Source organism: Benincasa hispida, chromosome 6 (assembly GCF_009727055.1).
Source record: "Benincasa hispida cultivar B227 chromosome 6, ASM972705v1, whole genome shotgun sequence".
Classification (NCBI taxonomy): Eukaryota; Viridiplantae; Streptophyta; class Magnoliopsida; order Cucurbitales; family Cucurbitaceae; genus Benincasa; species Benincasa hispida.
This window is the reverse complement of record NC_052354.1, coordinates 8,832,920-8,852,025: the sequence shown is the minus strand read 5'-3', so window position 1 is coordinate 8,852,025 and position 19,106 is coordinate 8,832,920. Positions and strand designations below refer to the sequence as shown.

The 19,106-nt window shown below is 32.6% G+C and overlaps 2 protein-coding genes and 1 non-coding gene across 4 annotated transcripts; 2 read left to right on the top strand and 1 right to left on the bottom strand.

Annotated features, from left to right (window-relative positions):
* Positions 1 to 885: 885 nt before the first annotated feature.
* Positions 886 to 966, top strand: TRNAL-CAG. The gene has a single exon. It is a non-coding gene; the product is annotated as a tRNA-Leu (tRNA).
* Positions 967 to 1,673: 707 nt separating this feature from the next.
* LOC120079052 lies at positions 1,674 to 4,680 on the bottom strand. 2 transcript variants are annotated; one of them, XM_039033240.1, is made up of 4 exons: positions 3,704 to 4,680; positions 3,253 to 3,633; positions 2,201 to 2,442; positions 1,674 to 2,099 (listed from the first exon to the last, which is right to left on the bottom strand). In XM_039033240.1, exons 1-4 carry the CDS (start codon positions 4,578 to 4,580, stop codon positions 1,836 to 1,838), a joined length of 1,764 nt encoding a protein of 587 aa, XP_038889168.1. In that variant the 5' UTR covers positions 4,581 to 4,680; the 3' UTR covers positions 1,674 to 1,835. The 2 variants fall into 2 exon arrangements, with proteins under 2 accessions (XP_038889168.1, XP_038889169.1); XM_039033241.1 differs by lacking the exon at positions 2,201 to 2,442 and having other exon boundaries at positions 1,975 to 2,099.
* Positions 4,681 to 14,757: 10,077 nt separating this feature from the next.
* On the top strand, positions 14,758 to 16,065 carry LOC120079475 (60S ribosomal protein L34). The gene is made up of 4 exons (XM_039033675.1): positions 14,758 to 14,918; positions 15,046 to 15,125; positions 15,441 to 15,550; positions 15,650 to 16,065. Exons 1-4 carry the CDS (start codon positions 14,840 to 14,842, stop codon positions 15,741 to 15,743), a joined length of 363 nt encoding a protein of 120 aa, XP_038889603.1. The 5' UTR covers positions 14,758 to 14,839; the 3' UTR covers positions 15,744 to 16,065.
* The last annotated feature ends 3,041 nt before the right edge of the window (positions 16,066 to 19,106 follow it).

Here is a 19,106-nt window from a genome sequence, read left to right as displayed (position 1 = left end):
ACTAAACTAATTTATTATGGTCATGTTGACCATTTTATTCATGTATCTTGAAACTTGTTTTATTGTGGTCTGTATACTTTTAATAAATCTTAAAATTAATATTTACCGCTAGTTTATTGTTGTTAACCTTTTTTTCTTTTATGAAAATATCTATTCATTTTCCTTTTATAAATTTTGAAAAACATATTTGCATTAGATTTTTTTAAAACGAAACTTATTATTATTATTTTATCAAGGTTAATAAAAAGTAACTTCAAACGGTTGGAAACGGCAGGACCCTCAGAACGACGAATAGTAAATCGCCAAGGCACAACGATTAGGCGAAGAACAAAATCTACAAAATAGAAACTCGTTAAGGCTGAGCTATGGAGCTCGCTCTCTTTAAGACGTTTTGCGGCTCTGTCCAAATTTGCAAGCAGGTCTGAAGATTTCCACGTCGTCCCTAGGATAAAACAGCCAAATGAAAACATCGGAAATGTACCATTACCGAGGAAAATGAAGAGAGAATTTAGAAAATGAATTATGTGTATTACGAACTGCTGAAAGTCTCGCCTTTTATAGACGTTTTAAAATTAATCAATGGGCTTCATCCGACCGATTGCGGCACGTGTGGATGTCCATCTAACCTACATTGGTCTATCTCCTCACTTCCTCCAAAAACATGGGTGCCCTCTTGAGGTCAAAACCCAAAATACAAGGTTGGAATACATAAATGAGATTTCCAGCACCAAATTTTCTAATATGAGATTCTCCAACTAAAAAAATTGGTTCCTTCTAATTTTGTAAATTTGCACCTAACACAAACTAACCCAACTAAGTGCCTAAAGTTTTTTTGTATTCGTAAACAATTAATTAAATATACAAACATTTTGGGTATCGTGCTATGTCAAGATGGCCGAGTTGGTCTAAGGCGCCAGTTTCAGGTACTGGTCCGAAAGGGCATGGGTTCGAATCCCATTCTTGACATCCCTTTTTGTTTTTTGTTTTTTTTTTTTTAAACACTTCCTTATTTTCTAATTTTTTAAAGGGAGCATTTTCAATATAATTTTCATTTAAATAAAACATTATAAAATTTAATAATAAATACAATAATATTCTAATTTGACAAATTCAAATTCTATCCAAATCAATACAAAATTTATTTGTCATAAAATCATCTATCCAAATGGTCATAAAAACCTCTAATGAGCTGTAATACTATTTAAAAAGTCACATTGGTCACAAAAATCATCTATTGAAAAAGCACTAAAATGATCTATCTAATGTAAAGAGCTATATGTAGAAAACTGGATAGACGATAGGTTTAATGCTTCAAAGTTTCTAGGACTAAAAACTTAAATTAAACTAAATTAACCTTTATGAACGGGGATAAAACATAGAACAAAGAGGTTTAGAAAGATAGAAATTAAGAGGGAGTGAGCGATGACTAGACTACAGTCAAGGAATATAAGCCTCGTCCCCATGTTGCTCGTAGAGAAAAATGTTCCTCGCTCCCTCTTCTATTCTACTTGCAATCAAGAATCTTCTATCCCATTCAAAGTGGGTTCCCATAGAACCCGACCATAGGTAAAATGGATAACTCTAATAGAAATCAAACATACACATTACCTCAAATGATTAAACTCAAAAAGTAAAAAGCAGAGAAAAAAGAATACTAATGTCATATAGCCCCTACAAAGTTTGGTTACAAAAAAACAGAACCTACCCTTTTGAAGCTTTTAATAACTTTCTCTAGCAGCTAACTTTCCTTTTACAATTCAAACATAAATGACATTAACTCAAAAACTTGCTAATCTAGGCTTATATATATTAAAAATACAAAAGCAAAACAAAACTTAAGAGGAAGAAAAGAGAAATGAAGAAGGCCGTATTTCAATCTTCCCATTTGGAAAAGTAATGCAACTCAATTTATGGTGACACCAACTAAGCTGGTTTCTTGTAATCCTCTTCATATTTAACATCCTCGACACCAACTTCAAATCCACCATTGTTAAGAAGCAAAGTTCATCATCATTTGGGTCATCTTCTTCTATATCCTCTTTGCAATTCTTCAACATGCACTTTTTTCTCTTTACTATCTTCCTCAATTTTCTCTCTTTCTGCAAAAAGAACAAAAAAAATTAATGTTTCTATCTAAGTAATTTAATGAATGATAAGAACTTGAATGCAACTATGAAGTTTAATGGGAAAAAAAACAAACTTTTTGGAGGTGTAAAAGAATTTGTGTTTGAATCTTGGAATGTGAAGGACTTGTACATTCTTGTTTTGCTTCTAAACAACACTTTAAAGTTGATATATGAACAAGTTTGTCTGCTTCAATGAACTGCCACAAGATTCTTATGGATTCTTGTTGTATCTTTATAAGCCTATCGATTTTAACTGCATTTTCCTTGTCATCTTCTTCTGTTCCTCCTTTGTTCTTATTGTTTTTCACTTCATCTTCTACCATCAAAGGCAAATTTACAAATAGTTAGCTTCCTTTGGTTGCAAACTATATATATGTAATGTATTAGATAAACATGGATTTCATCTAATCAACAAAAATAAATCACAATGAGAAGAGAAACTCGTGTATTTTATAATGTATTGTCATTTGTTTCAAAAAATATTTGTATTATTTCAAAAGTTACAGTCTTACATTTCTTTTTTCTTTCTTTTTTCTTTTTTTTTTTTTTTTGTAAATGTTTCAAAACTAACCTTGCAATAAATTTTTTTTATAGGATTTTGGATATGAATTGTGACCTAAAACGAGTGTGATATGGCTTTATTTTGACATCATTTTTCGTTTTAGGTCATCATCATATCATTCTATATCCCAATTATTATCTACTATTCTATCAAATTTACATTACAATTATATTTTTAAAAAATTAATGAGGAGTTGAGTAATATTGCAACATTTTTATAAATGGATATTTTTTTTTTGTACCTTTTGGTCTTTATATTTTCTATTTAGTTTTTATTTGGTGTATAGGTTTTGAAAGGTTATAATTCATAAGTTTAAAGTTTCATTTCAATCTAATCCTTAAATTTTATGGTTTTTAATATTTATTTATTAATTTTAAAAAATAAAAAAATATAATTAAATAATTTTTACTATTTTTTTAAACCATATTAAAATTTCAATTAAGAAGATGAAGGATTTAAAATGATTATTTAGTGAAAAATTAAAAATCTCAAGAATAAAAGGTTATATTTTGAAGATTATGAATTAAAATAAAATTAAACTCGGGTTAGAGCTAAAGGAAATACCATTTGACTCACGTTTGACGAGAGGGACTTGCAGAAGCTTTCTCCTAGCAAGTCGATTTCTAACATAACATTCAACTCTGGATCCTTCATCAAACGATTCATTCTCCATAAATCTCTGAATCATCACTTGAAAATGCTCAAATTTCTCAGCGACTTCATTGAATATGCAACCTCCATAACCTTCTCTGCCATAAATCTCCAAGGTTTTCTTGTACTGCCACACAATAAACTCCCAAGAAACCCATAATTGCATTACATACACCAACTCCAGTTCCTCATCAATTCCTCTGGTTTCCCCTGTTTTCTTATCTGGCTTACACCCACAAAACCCTCTCGATAAAACTGATTCCACCGACTCCTTCGATTGCATCCTTCTCAACTCTGTAAAATTCTACTTGGGTCAAGATTCATTCAATTATCGAAACGGAATTTCGTTACGACTAGAACTGACCTTTTGCGTACGTGTTTTGGTGATTTAAGGTGTCGTACTTTCGCATCTTTTCTATGTATAGCTTGTGGAATATGTGGAGTTCTTTTATTGAGTCTCTATGATTGAAGCTTTCTTCTTTCTTCCATGGCTTTAAATCGTTTTCATTTGTTATTGGGTACTCTGATTCTTCGGGAATTGATGGCAGAACAGATTTGGCTTTGGCGTCGGCTTTGGCTTTCATAATCTGAATTTGTAAAGCTTTTATAAAGTTATCATCTTCTGACTCGATTTCAGCAGAGTCTTCAATTTTACTAGCTTCGATAGAGTCATCAAATTCGTCAAACCCATTATCGTCTTCGATTCTGACATCATTGGTGCAATCCAAACCATTTGGAGAAACATTTTCTGAGACTTCTTTGGGATGAAGACTGAAATTTGGATCAGGATTGGAAGGAATCGAGCAGTGTTCTTCAAGAAAATCGCTTTCGTTTGAAGTATCGGATCTGACTGAATCAACATTCTCTCTATTTGTCAAAAATTCTTCGTAAGTTGGAAACCGAAAGCTTAAAGCTGAAAAGGGCGTTTCAATTTCATTATGATTGAAACTTTCTTGTAAAGCTTCATCACAATTTTCTTCAAACAGAGGCTGTTTGTGGTTGGAGGTTTTGAAGTACCTGAAGTAGCCGAGGAGGAGTGGGAACAGAGCACAGAACAAGACCAATAATGCTTTAAAAAGAACAACCAAAATGTTGTACAAGTGTTCATTAACAGGAAAAGAAAACTGGGTATTGGACAATAGCTTCATCCGTGAGATAACTTTTGAAATTGGTTCCTCTGTTTTATGAAGAGAAAACAGAGCATGTTTCTGAAACCTAGATGGATGGTGTTTTTGAAACATAATCTTGAAGATTTTCGGAAATTTTGAGAACCCTTTTTAGTCAATACGATTTATGGAAAGTTGAATTTCGTTTTTGATTCCCAGAAATTCTCGTTTAGTGAATTTTAGAATTTTTGGAAGGCAGGTTGATGAACATGGAAATTATTTATTTCTAAAAAGAAAAAATCTATTTTTAAGCCTAAAGAAAGATATTTTATGAAAGAAAATATAACTTTTGTTTTGACTTTATTTTTATTTCTCATCTTTAAAGTCGAAGAGCATGGTAGTGGTTGTGGCCGTCATATATAATCCGTCATTTTCATGGACGACCGACTTTCTAAATATAATTTTCATTTTACTCTCATTAACGATTGACCTTGTTTTTATTGGGTATGGAGTAACCTAATTGTTTAAGAAAGTATTTTACTCCTAATTTTTAATTGTATTTTAGGTTAAAGTATAATTTTGGTAGTTGTACTCTTGTTGGCACTCAAAACTCGTCCGCCTTAGCTTTTGTTATAGGTTTCCAATGACCTTGACTTCTAGTCCACTTCCCCTTGGTCTAATCTTAATATTCTTTGAGCCGACTTGAGTAAGTAATCCTTACACTGGTGTTATGCTGAGTTTGCTATACTTTGATGCTTAAACTAGTATAAAGAGTGACTAATTCAATCAATCACAAAAAGAAGTAAGGTCGGTTCTCTCTTTCGAAAATTACTTACTCTCCCCATTAAGATGTCAAATAAAACTATTTATAAGTTTGTCCTTTGACTCATGTCTACAATTACATTTAACGACGGTGGTATTAAGGACATTTTTGGCACTCAAGGTTACAGGGTGTCAGTCCATATCTAACTCAATATTTTTTTGATTGGTATATATTCATTAACTCGACTGATCAATCTAAACCTTTATGGATTGACATTTCTCTTTTTTTTTTAACGTGGATTCCGTCATTGATAAATGTCATATTTTGCACGTTTTTGTCTTTAAATTATGGTTAATTCATCTTAAAAGTGTGTATATGATGCATTATTAAAGCCCAAGGAAGTCCTAAGTTAGTCAAGATAAGTTATTACATCTTTTATGAGTAATTTGGGTAATTTTGATGACGTTTTGAAGTGAATGAGGAGTATTTTGAGATTACCTGAGCAATGTTGTAATGTTGTAGGCAAATTTAGGGAAAAAGTTGCTTTAGTGCGACCGCATCATGCAAACAATGCGATTGTATTGTGCCCTAGACCCAGAAAAATGAAATTTTCATACCGTTCTTATTTTGCTATTTTTTTCGCTCCCAAGTCGATCTTTGACCATGAATTCAACTAGAGTTTCATGGAACATAGATTTCAACCCTTGTTCATGAAGGAATTCTAAATAGAAAACCAGTGAGTGAAAGCAGATCATTCCAAACTCTCTTGAGAAAGAACACAAACAATTACAGTAAACAAGAACATATTATGCATAACGAGTAAATTACATGTTTCTTTTAAGAACAAACAAGAGATAGAGTATGCAATACCTTTGAAGAATCTTTCTTTAAGTATCCCTTGTTCGTTCAGCAACGCGTCCAACAACACATCTCAAACGCAACGGTCAAAACTTGATCTCAACGATCAACTGGATGAACCTCAACTCTCAAACAGAACTGAACACAACCACAAAAGGTTACCTTGGTATTCTCGGTGTGAGAATCCAGGTGTTGTGGTTTCTGTATGACTTTGGTTAGAGGAATGAATGAGGTAAACGATCGAGTAAGTGTGAGAAGAAAGAAGTCTATTGTATAGACTTGATACTCAATCGTGTAGTAAGAAGAAGCCCATCATATAGACTTGTTACTCGATCGTGTAGCAATGAGTAATAATTGTATAGTAAACTCGATACTTGATCGTTTAGGCTGTAAGATACTATCGTTTAGTAAAACTCTTTTACTCGATAGTTTTTCTTTATGTGAGATGATACAAAATGAATCATCACCATCATTTGATTTGAAAAACCATTTTTCTTACGTCATCTCACAGTTACCATAAACTGCAAATAACCTCCCACTCAAGTCGGTTATTAAGAAAAAGAATAATTACTTATCACATAATTAATATATTATAAATAAATATAATAACTAACTTATCATATTATATTTATAACCTATAGTTTTAATATTTCATCATATGAAATACATAAACCATAGTTCTTTTTTCTATTTTATGGTATTTAATATAAATCACATTTATATTAATTCCTCCAATGATAATGTATCAAATACATCATATCAATTATCACATATAATTGAATTTCCTTTTGTTAATTTGAATACTTCAAACTAACCCAAAATCTGATTCTCAACTCGAACCCATTGAGCTACCAAAGGGACCTTTTGGACTTGTAGCTTGAAGCTCCAACGGTATGTGAATATCTGACTAAACTCTTTAATCATGATATTCACCATCAGTTAACCTATCGGACACTCCACTAAAGACCAACAGTTGCACTCTTCGCACTACAGATATATTTCTATGTCCATATAACCAATCAACAATGCGATTGTTGGGATTGATATCCTAAATTTTCCCAAGAGTCTCGTTGTTTTGTAAAGATACACAATTGTTCAATGAATAAAATAAGTGTTATTTAATTCTGGCATTTACTCATATCCAATAAACAAAGCTTCTTGGTTATCTTATGGGAACTTAAGCTATTAATATGTGATAACCTAAATAGGTTTGTAGTATAAGGATTAAGATGGGATACTTGATCCTGGTGACACTACGGATACAACCCGCTTTTGTAGAGGTTTGCAAGTGTTGTAAACTATTGCAGATAGTAGATCCTAACCATTCGTGTGGAGAAGTGCGAGGCGGGGGTGTCCTATACAAAGAGTTTGTATAAGACCTGGCCCACGAGATGACTAGACTGTGTATATAACGTCGTTGATACTAGAGACTTGCATCTCACCTAAACGATCATAGGTGACATGACCTCAATCTTGAGTGTTTTGGGATCTCCTGCCTTTGAGGGCGTCCTTTGATTAGTATAGGTGAGAGTGGCCAGATTGCCAAACTCAACATGCCTACCTTTTTGGGGACTTGTCTGATCTGGGAGCTAGGAACTCAATTTACAATATGGAATTCACTTCTTTCCCGAAGCAAGGATAAGTAGAGAGATTGCTCCCTTAAGAGCTGATTCTGGGGCTTGAACATAGTGGCTACAACTTCTCTTTGGAAGAGAAGACTCAGTCATAGTAAGACTATGACTTATGTTCATTAAAGAGATCAGTGGTACTTAAGGAGACAAATGTAACTACAGGGGCATAACGGTTATTAGCCCAGCTGTACTTACGAGCGATTTGTGAAGGGTTGTTGCACTGCTGATTAGTTAAGATGAACACATAATATATCTGTGGTAAGGAGAGTTTAGTTGTCGGTCTTTAGTGAAGTGTTTGGCAGTTAACGGATGGTGGATCCCGTGACTAAAGAGTTTAGTCAGTTATTCACGTACCGTTGGAGCTTCGAGCTACAGGTCCATGAGGTCCCCTTGGTAGCTTAATGGATTCAGTTGAGAATCAATTATTGGTGTTGATTTGAAATGTTCAAATTGACAAGAGGTATTTTGATTATATGTGATATAATCGGTTTGATGTATGAGATATATCTAGTGGAGGATTGATGTAAATACGATTTACATTAAGTACCATGGAATAGAAAAAGAACTATGGTTTATATATTTCGTGAGATGAAATATTAAAACTATAAGTTATAAGTATAGTATGATACGTTGATTATCATTTATATTTATAATAATATTAATTATTAGATAATTAATTCTTTTTCTTTTAATAACCAAATTAGTGGGTGGTTATTGAATCATGGTAACCGTGAGTTTAAAAGGAAAATTGTTTTCCTATTTTCAAAAATGTTTTTCTTAAACGATTGAAAAGGTTTTGAGTTTTCTCTCCGCGCAAAAGAAACTCACGAAGTCGTTAAGTAAATTCAGATTTACTAAACGACGACTGGGCGAGCTAAACGGTCGTGCAGTGGCGAGCTAAACGATCGCATAGTTTTGTTAGACGATCACTTGCCTTAAGTAAACGATCGTGTAGTGTTTGTAGGCGACAGACCGAGCTAAACGATCACATAGCTTTTGCTAGACGATCGCTTAGCTTTATCCAAACGATTGGGCATCGACCTATACGATAAGTCTCCGCCATCTCCCACTTGCCCAGTCGTGTACGCGATCGGTGTTTCCTCTTTCGTCTGCCTTATACCAAGTCCGAACAGAGCTCACCCTCTGGATTTTCATACCGAGAATACCAAGGTCGCCTTGTTGGTGGTGTCAGACTCAACTCGACACCGTCGAGGTTTTCTGGAGGTTGTTTGTGGTGTTGTGGAGGTCGTGCTGTTGCTGAGAAGTTTGTGGCCGAGGCGATCATTGAGGACGGGCACAAAGTGTTCGTGCTGTGTTCGTTGCGGTGTTACGGTCGTGTAGATTGAGCGTTTGTGGTCGCTGTTGTTCGAGCGTTCGTGTGCAACGGAGCGTGGAGAAGCTTCTGACCTTATTCGTATAGTTTGCCCTTTGTGCATTTGTTGTTCATGCTGTAATTTCTACATTTTATTTGTATAACCGCTTGTTTGAAGTCGACTGTAAATGCATTGTTTATTCATGACTATAATTTGGAATTATCATTCTTCCGCTGCTAAAGCTTTTGGGTTTAAATTCCCTTTTTGTTAAAGTTTTCGGTATTACAAAGTGTTAATTGTAAGGGCCCCTATGTTTTTGGGCGAAATTAACATTGCAATCGAGTCTGTAATTCAAATTTTTTGAGTTCATCAAGTCGTTCGTGATGAAGCTTCAGTGCATGGCGATGCGGTTCTCAACGAAGAAGAAGACCAAGCGTTGATCGGATGGTAAACGATCATTGGGATTTAACTAAGCGATCGTTTAGATATTTTTTCTAGACGATTGTGTAGTATTATCTAATCAATCGTTTAGCTAATGCTAACGATGGGGTAAATCGTTTACCATATCGTGTAGCGTTGGTTGCGCGATCGAGTAGGCGTTGGAAGTAGACGATCATAGTGGGAGCATGTGATGCTCATAGTTTAGTACAGAGGCACGCGCTAGACGATTGTGTAGTTAGCAAGCTTCATCCGCTTATCACTACCTATGTGATCATGCGTATGCGATACGGAGGCGCTAGCTAAGTGATCGATTAGGTGATGGTGCTTCGCGACATTGTAGTCGCTTAGACAATCGCAGAAGGCAGGCGTTTTGCGGAGTGCACTAAGCGATCGTGTACTTCAGGCTTCATCACTTAGTAAAGTTACACGACCGTGTAGTAACAACTAAATGATTGTTTTGATTTTTCTAGACAATCGTATAGTAAATGCTAAATGATCATTTAACTTTGGGAGCGTGGGTACGCGATAGAGCAAAATGTTTATGTTATCGTGTAAATGATCGCAGGGTGCTATATATACGATGGTTGGAGAAGCAATGCTTTGTTCGAGTGGTTCAAGACCTGGTTCGCCTATTTGAACCGGAGACTTCTTGTCTTTGTAATAGTTAGCTTTTCTTTTGTGTTTTAAGGCAATTTTACCCGGTTCATCAACTTTTATTGTTTATACATGTGATGTATGATACTTATATGCCAAAGTATTTGTCATATAGTTAAAAATCCACCTTAGGTTGTGCAATTAATCATGCATCATATATTATAATTGTTATAATCGAGCATGAAGAAATTACTTGAAAGCATGCGCATGCATCATGAAATATAAGAGTTATATTTTGCATGCAGTGAGCATTATCATGTATCATCCTTTTATTATAAATGTTATAGTCTAAGGGTGAATGGAAGCATGTTTTACTTGTTTCATTGCGGTTTTGTATAAGTGTTATATAAAAGAAGTAGCAATGAATGGACAATGCATTGAGCATGACACTTAGGCTGTTTATAAGCATTATGAATGCCTTACATGTGTTAGCTTCGCATTGTGGTGGTTGTTTCCGTTTATAAGTGTTATAAAGGAAATTAGACCTAAAATCAATATTTATAATAATATTAATTATTGGATAATTAATTAGTTTTCTTTTAATAACCAAATTAGTGGGTGGTTATTGAATCATGGTAATTGTGAGCTAAAAAGGAAAATGGTTTTCCTATTTTCAAAAATGTTTTTTTTAAACGATTGAAAAGGTTTTGAGTTTTCTCTCTGCGCAAAAGAAACTCACGAAGTCGTCAAATAAATTCAGATTTACTAAACGACGGTTGGACGAGCTAGACGATTGTGCAGTGGCGAGCTAAACGATCGTGCAGTATTTACTAAACGATAGCATAGTTTTGCTAGACGATCACTTGCCCTAAGTAAATGATCGTGTAGTATCTGTAGGCGACAGAACGAGCTAAACGATCAACATAGATTTTCTAGACGATCACTTAGCTTTTATCTAAACGATTGGGCATCGACCTATACGATAGGTCTCCGCCATCTCTCACTTGCCCAGTTGTGTACGCGATCGGTGTTTCCTTCTTGTCTGCCTCATACCAAGTCTGAACAGAGCCACCTTCTAGATTCTCACACTGAGAATATCAAGGTGCCTTATGGTGGTATCAGACTCAACTCGACACCATCGAGATTTTTGGAGGTTGTTCGTGGTGCTGTTAAGGCCGTGTTGTTGCTGAGGAGTCTCGTGCCGAGGCGATCGTATGAGGACGAGTGTAAGTGTTCGTCTGGTTGTTCGTTGCGGTTTGCAGTCGTGTAGATCGAGCGTTCATGGTCGCTATTGTTCGAGCGTTCATGCGCAACGAAGCGTGAAGACGCTTCTGCATTTGTTCGTATAGTTTGCCCTTTGTGCATTTGTTGTTCATGCTGTAATTTCTGCATTTTATTTGTATAACCGCTTGTTTGAAGTCGACTGTAAATGCATTGTTTATTCATGATTGTAATTTGAAATTATCGTTCTTCTGTTGCTTGTGAAAATCACAAATCCAATTTCTTTCAATGATGACCCTTCACAAATCGCTCGTAATTACAGTTAGACCAATTTACCGTTTTGCCCCTGTAGTTACATCTAACTTCTTAAGTACTACTGATTCCTCCAATGAACAATAAGTCATAATCCCACTATGACTGAGTTCTTTCTTCCCAAGAGAGGGTGTGGCTACTATGTTCAAGACTCGGAATCAGCCCTTAAAGGAGCAATTTATCTACTTACCCATGCTTCGGGGAAGGAGTGAATTTCATCTTGTGTAGTCGAGTTCTTAGCTCCCCAATTAGATGAATCCCTAAAATGGTAAGCTTATTGAGTTGGCAATCTGGCCACTCTCACCCATACAAATTAAATGACCATCCTCATAGGCAGAAATTCCCAACTCACTCAAAATTAAGGTCATATCTCCTATGGTCATTCTAGTGAAATGTAAGTCTCAATTATCAATGGCGTTATATAAAGAGACTAATCATTTCGTGGTCTGGTCTTATACAAACTCTTTGTATAGTATACCCTGCTCGCATGTCTCCACATGAATGGTCAGGATCAGACCATTTGTAGCACTTTACAACACTTGTAAAATCTACAAAGTAGGTCGTATCCGTATTATCGCCAAGATAAGGTATCCCTCCTTTATCCATCTACTACAGACCATTTAGGTTATTACTTAAGGCATGATCCACTTGTATGTCTCTATATACATACTTAAGCTACATAACTAATCTCGGATCTTAGTTTATTGGATTGAGTAAATGCTTATAAAAAAAATACTTATTTTATTAATAACAATATGTTTACATAGTGTTTACAAACTACGAGACTACCAGGAGATTTAGGACACAAATCCCAATAGTTCAACCACGGCGTTCGATATAAAGCATTTGAATCATCAAAAGAAGTGGAATCTGTGACTTGGCAAAAAAAACCCCATATTTTCGTCTATACTTCCTTCAAGAACGAGTTCATATGAAGTATAAGTTTCCTTCGGTCATCTTTACCCATGAGATTGCGTTGTAGAGAGAGATTCACCATGAGAAATGTTGAATAAATCTTAGAGGACTTCCTAATAGTGTAGGCTTGCTCAAATTTTATTGTTTGCTGATTTTCCAGATTTCTCTTTTTTGGTACTTTGCTATTATTCTTATCTAATTTTTGTCATTACATTATTTTGTTCCATTGTAATTCATTACACTTGATTTAATGAAGTCTATTTGTCCTTATTCACTTATGGGCTAATTTTCTTAAGGGATTTAGTCTTGTGGATACCCTAAAAGAAAAAAAGGCTTAGTTAATACAACATATTGTATTGCTCTCGCTTTCCATTTCTTTTATTGAAATTGTCATCTTGTTAACTTTATGATCACTTAAAACATGCTATTTGAGTCTTATGCTGAGAAAGTTAAGATACAAATGGATCTCGCAAAAGAATATGAGACAAAAAACCCAAACATAGATTGTCATGTGACCTTAGACATAAGACACATAGGACTAAAGAAATATATGAAATTATATAAGAACTAATTAGCCATAGAAATATAGGACAATTTACTTAGGCTTGGATACTTGAAAACAAGGTTGAATAGAAGTTTTTCTTAGTTCGTAGGATAGTGATGCGATTTCAATGCAACCGCATGGTGTAATGTAGTTTATCCATGGATTGGAACTTGACTTGAGTTTTTTGTTTCCTTTTATTGTTTGTCTTTATTAATGGCAAACAACCCAAAAACAACTAATTTTATAGGTCATCACTTGATTTACATTAAAAAAACTCTTTCTTAGAAAAAATGAATTGTATAAATAGTCTTTGAGAAAATGATACTTGGAATAGTTCCATTTTATTGTTTGTTGACCGTGTATGCTTGCACTTGACCCTAAATATTCTTAATTATTTTCCATTAATATACATTTTGGTTATCCCTTATGCCTCCTTCCAGTCTCATGGGTTTGGGCCAGCTTATGAACTCTAGACATTGTCTTGGGCAACTCTCAACATACTCTAAGACTTGTTTAATATTAAAAATGTACTTTCAAATGTCTAATGCTAATCTCAATACTTTCAATAATTTTAAATTTAGTCTATTATTAATTTATGGTTGTTTTTTTTTTTAATTCTTTAAAATATTTATTAGCATTTTTACCATAAATTTATCATGTTCATATTTTTTTTATATATTTTTTTATAATTATTTCAACAATAACTTCAAAAGAACTAAACTTAAGATTTATTGAAAATATATGAACTAAAATTATATATATATAAATAATAGGCTAGAATTGAGTATTTGAAAGCATAGGATTAAAATCAAACATTATGCAAAATATAGAAACCTAAATGGTGTTTTAATATATATTTTATATACCCTAAAGTCCAAACCCTCTATTTAGTTTTCTCTTTTCCCCATTTTTTTCTTCTTTATTTTGGAGTAATCTCTTTTTCAACTCAATATAAATAAAAGAAAAGGAAATAAATTCAACATTTTCAAGTAGGGGTGTTCATGGGTTGAGTTGAAAGATTTTTTAAACCCAACCTAATTGTTCGGATTGTAAAATTTTTCAACCCATAATCCTTATTAAAAAATGAACCCAACCCAACCGAACCATGAAATATTTGGGTTGAGCTGGTTCGGGTTAATCGGGTCATTTATTTAAAATTTTATTCTAAAAAAAAGCAAAACATAAATATGTAAAAATCTAATTTAATTATTTTTCTATATTGAATTAAGATTAACAACTCAATTTCAATATATATAGTGAAAATTTTCTTTCTATAGTGCAAATAAATTACTTTTAAGAGTTGTTGAAGAATAGATTATTAAAAAAAATATTGAAATTAAATAAAATTAAAAATCAATATATGTATAAATAATTGTGTTATAAGTAATAAAAAAATATATTTTAAAGTTAATAATAAATTTGAGTTGGTTTGAGTTATATTAGGTGAACTCATGAACCAACTCAATTCATAAAATTTTCATTTATTTGAATCAAACCCAATCCAAATGAGTTGATAACCCAACTGGATTTGGTTAGGTTGATCGGTATTTTCGGGTCATCGGATTTTTTGAACTTCCCTATCTTCAAGTCTTGATTCCTGAGTCTGCAATGCTGAGTACCTAAATTATCCGTTTTACCCCTAATCTCAATCGTCAATTTGAAACGTACAACAGCCGTTGGATCTAGGGCTTCAAAAGCTTAAAACCTTACCTTATATATCCAACTTCCTCCGCCAAATTGCAGCTCCTACTGCCGCGATTTTTCTCAGAGACACATAGAGCTCAACTCAAGCTTAATCGAAGATGGTGCAGCGACTTACTTACCGTAAGCGCCACAGCTACGCCACCAAATCCAATCAGCACCGCGTTGTCAAAACCCCCGGTATTTTTCTTCCCTCTTCACTATAGTTCCAGCTCTTATAATCTCTTTTCCCCTTTCCATTTCTTGACCATTCTGTAGTATTTTAGTATCAATCCGCATAATGGGTTTCCTGAATGATGCGTTTTAGGTGGAAAATTGATCTATCAAACCACTAAAAAGAGAGCCAGCGGCCCCAAATGTCCTGTTACGGGGAAGAGAATCCAAGGGGTGTGTATGATTTTATATCTTTGATCAATAAAGGCGTTGTTTATCTTGATACAAAGTTGAATTCTTCCGGGGGTTTATAATTGCCATGTGCATTTGGGGATAGTCATTCTACTTGAAGCTGACATGCGTCGTACTGATGGGTGGGAGTGCGTTTTTATTTTGTTAATTGCTGGAGGTCATGAATATAAGTTGTGTGTATACTCTCAGTCACTTGAACATATACTCGTGAGATTGTAACGATTGGTATCATTTTGGCTCGGTTGTGATATTCTTCTCTCTGTATTCTATTTTAGTTTTGATCTTTCATTTGAACAGATTCCCCACTTGAGGCCTGCTGAATACAAGAGGTCTAGACTGGCTAGGAACCGTAGAACCGTTAATCGAGCATATGGTGGTGTGTTGTCAGGAAGTGCTGTGAGGGAAAGGTATGTGCTTCATTGAATTAACCCTGATATTTTGGTTTCCTTGGGTTTTTCCTACTGTAACCAAAGTATCCGAGCATAAATGCTGTTTCCACATTGCAGGATTATTCGGGCTTTTCTCGTAGAAGAGCAGAAGATTGTGAAAAAGGTATTGAAAATCCAGAAGGCAAAGGAAAAGTTAGCTGCCAAGAGTTAAGATGTGATTAGGTAAAAAGAAGGGGTAAAAAAGAAACAACCTTGGAACTGCTCTGGTTTAGAAGTGTTTTGAGTTGAATTTAAGAATTTTAGTGTTGATAGTGAGTAGGTGTTTCTTCTTTTGCTTAATTGGATCATCACATTTTCATTCTTCACTTTGTTGACAAATCAATTCCCGAGATCTTGTTTTGTGATATTGTGTATCTACTATGACAATGTTGGGATGTTATTTTTTAACTCCCGTTTTAAAGATTTTTGTATTATGTTGCTGAATCTTATATGATCTATCTTGTGGAATTGACAGTAGAATAGAATTTCTCTGATTAGATGGAGCTTTGTTTATTGTTCTCAACTGTTGATGAGGTTATCCTTATCCTTTGGATAATTTTGTCTATATTGGTTATGATTAATTTTTAGGAGGTTTAGAAGCCTTTTGTTCTTGGGGGATCAAAGGATAAAAGATAGTTTGCACTAATCCATCTATAAGAAAGCATCTCGTTAATGCATAAACAAATTTTGTTTATGCTCCCTTAAAAGAGTGATTTTGTTCTTTAATTATGTTTGGGGAGTTATTTAGTTGTAGAGTCCACGATGTTAGAAGTTGATAAAATATGAAATTGATGTTTTTACTTGTAAGATCACTAATTTCTTTGGACTAAACAGGGAGTGGAATTGTTGAGAAGTTAAATATTTGTATTAATGTTTACTATTTTACTTTTTGAATGCAACAGTTCTACAATTTGTTTTTAGTATGGGAGCGGGTATCAAATTGAATGTTGAAGAGATGTAACATCGAATGCGATATCAAATCCATTTTAAATTCTACAAAATATTTGTAAGCTTAACACTAGTTTCCAATTCATTGGGTTCTTGTGTGCATTTTGGTTTGTATCTGTATTGAATTTTGAAGTTATATCTTCAAGTATATCATGAGTTGTAACTTTTATAGTGTACTTTGATCATAACATAAAAACTTCATAAATACTTAAAATAAGGAAGAAAAATTGTGAGGTTCAATCAAGGTTTAAAATATGGGTATTGATGAAAATATTGAAGCCTTAGATTTATGGAAATTTTGATTGAAATAAAAAATTAAAAAAATAATTGTTAAAAAGTAAATTTAAATTGGTAAATAAATTAATATGGTTATTATTTATATTATATTTATATAAGCATCATTCCAATGCTTTGTAGATTTTTTTTACAACATAATGAAAATATTGATTTACTTTTATAAAAATATGGATGAAAGTTGATGGGATAGTTAATGTTTAAATATTAGCAAACAATTAATTTTTAAATATAACTGTCTTAGACGATTTCCATGTTAACATTTTCAAAGTTGAACTTTAAAAGTTAAAACTCACTTCAAATTTTGAGATATTGCGTGTAATTTAATCATTACTTAAAATGTTGTATAAAATTACATTTTAAAGTTTTTAAAGATACCATTAAAAACTTTTCGAATATTTACAGATTAAGTAAACACAACTAATTAAAATTTAAGGACTAAGTTAGAAATTTATCTTTATGAAAGTCAATTTTATTGTTGTGGCAATAAATCTTACTATCTATTTATGTTTAGGATATTTTAGAGTCTATTTAGTAGAGAATTAAGATTTAATTTTATATTTTCAGATTTAGTTATGCAAATATGTGTTTGACATACCATCCAAATTTTATTTTTAAAAACGGGGATCGAAACAATGTAAATTTTGAAAATACTATTTTTATTGTATACATATTTTGAATTTTTAATTTTAAATGCAAAATTATTTTAAATTAAAATAAAAATATTTAAAAATATAATATCTCATGTTATAAATTCAATTCATTTTCTAAGAAATATAATATGTATATAATATTATAAAATAATTATTATATAATTTTTAAAGCATAAATCATATTCAAAATAAATTAATAATAGTTTATTGTCAATTAAATAGTAATGATTAACTATAGCTAGTTATGTGATTTATAAATATATGTGTTAAATACATTTTAAATAATTGATTAAATTGGAATCTAATTTCTGAAACTGTTATCAAATGGACGTAATGATATAGAACTCCGTTTTTATAAAATTCATTGTTTTCAAATTTTTGTTTTTTAATTTCTCTACCCAAAAAGTCTGTTTTATATTTTCTTTAGAACAATGGAATTTTCACGTTTTTTGGTTGTAAGAGTTTGGGATAGGTTGAGATACAAAGAATGGTTTGTGTGGGAAACCACCAATTAGATTTTCTTTTCGTGACGTCTTATGAATACTCATAATTAAATGAGATATGAAAAATGGTATAGCAATTACTATTAAAATTGATATTATTGAGTTAAATAAACATAGTTAGATTAACATAAAATATGTGTTAATAACTTTGATATTTGAGTCCTCCCCAGGTGGTTAGTCAGTTTATGTGGTCTGAAGTTTTTCTTTGTTGTTCGTAGTTTGGGACTTCTATCAAGAGAATTTGCGATGATTACCCTCCTTGGGACCTTTTTTCTTGAATTGTGCTTGTCTTTCTTGATTTCCTTTGATTCTCGTTTTGTGTAAGTCTTTTGCATTTTTATCTATACCTTGACCTCAACTTCAATTTATTGTCATTCATTGTCTTTGCCAAAAAAAAAAAAAAAGAAAAAAAAACTTTGATGTTTGAAAGAAGAGGAAAAAGAAAAGAAAAAAGGGTAAGGATTTGGTTCTAAAATTTATGAATTTTAGAAAGAGGTAAAAAAAATCTAGAGAGAAGATAGATAAAATATTGGATAATCACATTAGGTTTCTCAACCTTACAATGAGATGAAAGTATGAACAAATACAAAGTCTATATAGACTCCATGGACTTTTACATCTAAAATAAACCTAAGTAACATCTAATAACACATAATGTAAAACTATTACATTTAACATTAAATACTCTAACAAAATCAATAAAATTTGAAGTGTAATATAGTAGGGTGTTCATGGGTTCCATTGGGTTAGGTCGAAGGATTTTTTACCAACACAATTGTTTGGGTTGTAAATTTCTTCAACTTAAATAATCCTTATTAAAAAATGAACTCAATCCAACCCAATCATGAAACATTTGGGTTGGGTTGATTCGGGTTAATTAGGTCATTTATTTAAATTATTTTCATATATTGAATTAAGATTAATGCCTCAATTTCAAATTATAGTGAAATTTTCTTTTCAAAGTGTTAAAAAACTATTTTTAGGAGTTTTTGGAGAAGAAATTATCCTAAGAATAATGAAATTAAATAAAACCAAAATAAATATATGTATATATAATTGTATTATAAATAAAAAAATATATAAATTTCAAAGCTAATAAGTTAAGAAGAAATATAACATATTTTAACTTTTCATTAT

What these genes read in the sequence shown, in the direction of transcription:
- LOC120079052 (XM_039033240.1), bottom strand. Translation starts at nt 4,580, where the DNA reads ATGTTTCAAAAACACCATCCATCTAGGTTTCAGAAACATGCTCTGTTT. An exon ending in CCAAAACACGTACGCAAAAG is followed by an intron (nt 3,634 to 3,703) that starts GTCAGTTCTAGT and finishes AGAATTTTACAG; the next exon opens with AGTTGAGAAGGATGCAATCG. An exon ending in CGTCAAACGTGAGTCAAATG is followed by an intron (nt 2,443 to 3,252) that starts GTATTTCCTTTA and finishes CTTTGATGGTAG; the next exon opens with AAGATGAAGTGAAAAACAAT.
- LOC120079475 (XM_039033675.1), top strand. Translation starts at nt 14,840, where the DNA reads ATGGTGCAGCGACTTACTTACCGTAAGCGCCACAGCTACGCCACCAAA. An exon ending in CCGCGTTGTCAAAACCCCCG is followed by an intron (nt 14,919 to 15,045) that starts GTATTTTTCTTC and finishes GATGCGTTTTAG; the next exon opens with GTGGAAAATTGATCTATCAA. An exon ending in CGGGGAAGAGAATCCAAGGG is followed by an intron (nt 15,126 to 15,440) that starts GTGTGTATGATT and finishes TCATTTGAACAG; the next exon opens with ATTCCCCACTTGAGGCCTGC.